Below are 4,976 nucleotides of genomic sequence, written 5' to 3'. Positions count from 1 at the left end.
GTGATAACGGTGCGAATGTCGGACTAGTGACTATTATTGTCTACTCGTGGTGAAGTCGTGAGCGTGACTCGGGACGAGTGGAGACCGGAGAGACGACGTTCTTAAACGCCGTATCTCGTTTCGGAGTTTTATACATAATACCTATTTTTTTCCGTTCACCAGCGGTCCCTCGAACGACGAACAGTAGCCACGACCCACCAACATTAGTTACCAATCACAATTCACAGTGACGTGCGGTCCGATCGTACGATTTCATTACCAAGACTCGAGAGTGGTCTCAGAACCCTGCTTTCGAACTTCGTGGACAGCTCAACGAGCGGCTGTCGATACGGTCCCAATTGGCTACATTAGTTGATAAAGTATTTTTTCGCAATTCAGTAAGTGTGTTCTACAACCTAATAAATTATCCTCCTAAACCTATTTGACAAGTAGTGACCGAATGGGTTTGTTAACTTTTATATTATTATTATCATTGTTTTTTTTTTTTACCATCAGTTTGTCATGGCCAGGGGACAACAGAAAGCGCAGTCGCAGGCCAAGGCCGCTGAAAAACAAGCTAAGATGAAAAAGCAACAGGGTCATAGCGCCAATGAGCAGAAGAAAGCTGCGCAGAAAGCGTTGATTCACGTTTGCACTGTTTGTAAAGTAAGCTTTTTACTTTATCCCTTATACATATATGCTACGTTTATATGATGGCGTTAAAACAGTTTGAAATTGAATCAGTTTTAAATTCTCAAACTACATAGTGTGAGCGTTTTAACCTTTAAAACAATTTACATTTTTTAAACCGTTTTAACGCCATCATACAAACATAGTAAAAGTTAAAGTACCTAAACAAGAATATTGTATCATTAATAATATACAATTTGCAAAAAATATTCAAATCCTTGCTTCTGTGTATATCTCGGCTCTTTTGATTATTCAATTATAATATAATAATAAACAATGAAACATCAAAGATTTTAGAGATCAACGTATATATTTTACTTTAATTTGTTAACCTATTTACTATAAACCCCAACGCTATTTACAATTTAATTATTTATTAAAGTATCCTACTAACCTATATTAAATCTTATTTATATTATTAATTAATTGATAATAATACAACTTTTATTATTGATCTTAAATCTTATTCTACCTTTCATACTCTGTCATCAGATTTGGAGTTTAGGAGACTATAGTTCCCCACACCTAGCCACTCAAAAAAATACTATTCTACTAATTTTTTTAATTAATATTTATTATGAGCTATAATTTTGCATAGGTAGACAACAAATGTGTGCAATTAAATGAAAATTCAGAAATATTTGCACATTTTAAAGACTAAACTATTGATTCTATTACTATAAAATTGAATTTCCATATTAAAAGTTTCATGTTTGAAAAAAAACCATTATGAAGTTATTACTTGTAATAATTTTGTAAAGGTCTTACTTTTTTAAGTAATTATAAGTAAATTAATGTGTACACAAATATCAAGAACAAGTTAAACAATATGTATGATTAATAAAGTGAATTAAGAGGATGTCAGTACAATATTTGTTTTTTCTCGGAAAACATAGATAAAACGCTTTCACCTAAAATCAATCCTTATGATTTCTGAGTAACCTAAGAATAAAAAATTTAGTAGATAATATTTTTGATAGTATGAAATCGGCTTTATATTATATTATTCTTTTACATTGGATATGACTTTCAAAATTAATTAATAATAATTGGAAATTTAAATGATGTTTCAATTGTTTTAAGACAATACTTAGACAAATTGATATGTTATTTCCTAAAAAATATTATTTTTTATCAATTTTTAATTAGTGAATTTAGTTTAAGATTATTCAAAAACATAAAATTTGATTCCGTGTAAATGCATTTAGTTTATGTTGTGCATGTAAAGCCGGGTCCACACTAGGACGAACATTGTTGTCGAACATGTTCGTTGAGAATGTTTCACCTAGTCTGTACGTGTTTCCTATGTGTGCGCGTATAACTCTAAAATGTTCGCTCAATAGGCGGTATTTCAACGAACATCAAAGAAAATGTTTGCTAACTCTGTCATCAGTGTAGACGTGTTGGACAACAAATTTGCTATAAACTATAATTTATACATAAAAATATAAAATGTATATTTTATCTTTAAATTGATAAATATTTTTGAATAAATAATTATCTTTCAAAAAGTTCATAGAATGACTGATTATTAATCAAGTTTACCTACTTACCTTTATAGTAAAGGTAAACACTATTTGAATTATAATATTGATTTATTCAAAACTTCAAATTTTAATTTTAAATATCGAATGAAAGTTTAAAAAAAATATGTAAATTGTTGTTTTTATTAAAATATTGGACTCAAATTATTATGATTGAACGTGGCTTATTTCTTCTAAAATTCAGTACAAACATTTTCAAAAATTGTACGTTTCCAACAACGTCCTTTATAAAAAGATTTTTTTTTTGCTTGAGAAACTTTTTTTTTTAAAAATTCTATATTATGCTATCTGTTATAAAAGTAGAACAATGAGCTTAATTGGCTTGAGAAACTAACGATGTAAAAACAAACGCTGCACTTGCAATAATTATATCTTCGTCACTCATATTGAAAAGAAGCGGGTAAGTCGTGGATGTCGCTCTGCTGTACAGTAGGTTGCAAATGGGTTACTGTAATGGATGGAATTAAATTTGAATTCAATGATTTTATATCATTGAATATGAAAAACGATTCTGAGCGAAGACGGTTTATCTGTTTAGGAGATATATAATAGATTATTAAAAATTTTCAAATCTTAGATATAAAAGGAAAATTTTTTATGAATTTCTAGCGTAAAATAATTTACGAATTTTCATGATTTTAACGTATGTTGTCAAAATTCAAACTTTGAATGCTTGTAAATATCAATTGTGACTATATTTTTCTTTTATTTTTCACCTGCTATTGTAAAAATTTATTAAGAGCCTTGTATTTAATTTTCAAATCTTAGATATAAAAGAAAATTTTTTTATGAATTTTCGTGATTACGTATGTTGTGAAAATTCAAACTTTGAATGCTTGTAAAAAAAAATTGTGACTATAAATTTCTTTTATTTTTCAACTGCTATTGTAACAATATGTTAAGAGCCTTTCAGGTTAAATAATGATCGAAAATTGGAAATACCTATGAATAGTTCAACTTAAGTCGAAAATTTCTGAAAATTGTGTGGTGGATATAATATACTTATATAAACATTCGGTGAAAATGTCATGTATCTATGGTCATTTGTTTTAAAGTTACAAAAAAACCAAAATCGATTTTGTCGAAAACTGATTTTGCGTAAAATTTCCTGTTTTTCCCTTAATTTTTAGTTTGTTTATCCGATTATTTAGAAAAATATTGAACATTTTCTAGTTTTGACCCCCCAAAGTACCAACTAGATTCACTTTCTGATCAAACGAGGTACTGAAGTCAAAAATCAAAGCACTTTAACTGCCCCCAAACGTGATGACAGACACAAAAAAAATAAAAACACACATCATGGTAAAATCAATACATTCATCACTTCGCTCACAATCTAAAAAAAAAAATTAAAACCCATAATTTTTTAGAAAAATTGGCATTTGTTCACTCCACACTAGATGTAGGTTCCTACTAAAATTAAATAAATAATACAAATGCGAAATCTTTAAGTTGCTAATTTAAAAGGCGGTAAATCTTTGTGTATTTTTAACGAACATTTTAAAGTACAGTAGCAAGTAACATAATTGGTTTGTCGAGCCAGGAAACATGTTCGACAACAATGTTCGTCCTAGTGTGCACCCGGCTTAACAGAAAGAGAAAACAATCATTGCACTGACATCCTCTTCATAAAATGCTATAATATATAAACATGTATTGGAAACTTAACTGATATCAACTTAAAATTAATATTATTTATTATATATAGGTAGGTACCAAAAATTGTTATTAATTTCACAAAAGTAAATAATCATTAACTAATGATTTCTAGAAGGTGGTCAGATATTGCATTACCTGACCTAACTAGTTTTACTTTGTGTTATTGGTTATTAAGTTAATCTTATCTTTATTTATGATATAATTATAAACACAAATAATATTATAAATTTACAGAAAATTTTAAGCAATGGGTCTTATAAATTGAATCTTAAGAGGATGCCATATCTCCATTTGTTGACTCTGTTTTACAAGTGCTTACCATACCAAATTTCACGTACGCTCTCAGCAGTTCCAATTTGCTCCGTTAGTTTAAAATTTAGAATGAATTGATCTCTTCTGAAAATTAAAGGTAACATTATTATCTAGGTTATCACTGAGGCTCCTTATTATATATTTTTTTTAAAGCGAGTTATGAGTATTTTAAGATATACAAACAATTTACAATTTTAAAAATACTCATACACTCGCTTTTTAAATTAAAATATAAAAAAAAGCCTCTGTGATAACCTACATAATAATTTTACCTTTAATTTTCATAAGAGGTCAATTCACTCAAAATTTTAAATTAACGGAGCTAAATTGAAACTGCTGAGCGTTCAATTTGCTATATTACGCTATTGTTAACACATGCGGGTGTGGAACCCTTAGAATATAAATGTATAAATTTTATGATTAAGTTTGTTAATTATTAATGATTATTTAAATGTTTGTATTAATTTCAATAAATAATACTAGGTATATACTTAGTTGAATGTAATTTGCTGTATCTAAATAATTATCAGTAAACAATTTTATTTTTAGGCACAGATGCCAGATCCTAAAACTTATAAACAACACTTTGAAAACAAACACCCTAAAAATGATATGCCTGAAGAACTGAAAGCTGTTTCATGAATCTATGGTGATCAATTAAATTGTATTTAATCACATGTAAAAACAAATACCTAAACTAAGTAATATTAAAGTTTTTTAATGATTGGTATAATTGTTTTATTTAATTTTAATTTTATAATATGTATAATACCTATGTAACAGTTTTTCTTT

The 4,976-nt window shown here is 28.0% G+C and overlaps 1 protein-coding gene across 2 annotated transcripts; it reads left to right on the top strand.

The window, feature by feature from the left end:
• On the top strand, positions 1-4,917 carry LOC107162855 (transcriptional regulator Simba1). Of its 2 annotated transcripts, none has more exons than XM_089223775.1 (3): positions 1-377; positions 496-645; positions 4,107-4,292. In XM_089223775.1, the coding sequence occupies exons 2-3, from the start codon at positions 502-504 to the stop codon at positions 4,260-4,262; spliced, it is 300 nt and encodes a 99-aa protein (XP_089079901.1). In that variant the 5' UTR covers positions 1-377; positions 496-501; the 3' UTR covers positions 4,263-4,292. The 2 variants fall into 2 exon arrangements, with proteins under 2 accessions (XP_089079901.1, XP_015365453.1); XM_015509967.2 differs by lacking the exon at positions 4,107-4,292 and adding an exon at positions 4,734-4,917 and having other exon boundaries at positions 13-377.
• Positions 4,918-4,976: the final 59 nt, after the last annotated feature.

This window comes from Diuraphis noxia, unplaced genomic scaffold, assembly GCF_037042655.1.
Source record: "Diuraphis noxia isolate RWA-SAM2 unplaced genomic scaffold, SU_Dnox_SAM2 contig0003, whole genome shotgun sequence".
In the NCBI taxonomy this organism is placed as follows: domain Eukaryota; kingdom Metazoa; phylum Arthropoda; class Insecta; order Hemiptera; family Aphididae; genus Diuraphis; species Diuraphis noxia.
This window is presented reverse-complemented; position numbering and strand designations above follow the sequence as displayed.

Bases quoted from the DNA above. Each gene is read 5' to 3' on its own strand.
- LOC107162855 (XM_089223775.1), top strand. From the start codon at position 502: ATGGCCAGGGGACAACAGAAAGCGCAGTCGCAGGCCAAGGCCGCTGAA. The intron at 646-4,106 runs GTAAGCTTTTTA...ATAAATTTACAG, and splicing joins ACGTTTGCACTGTTTGTAAA to AAAATTTTAAGCAATGGGTC.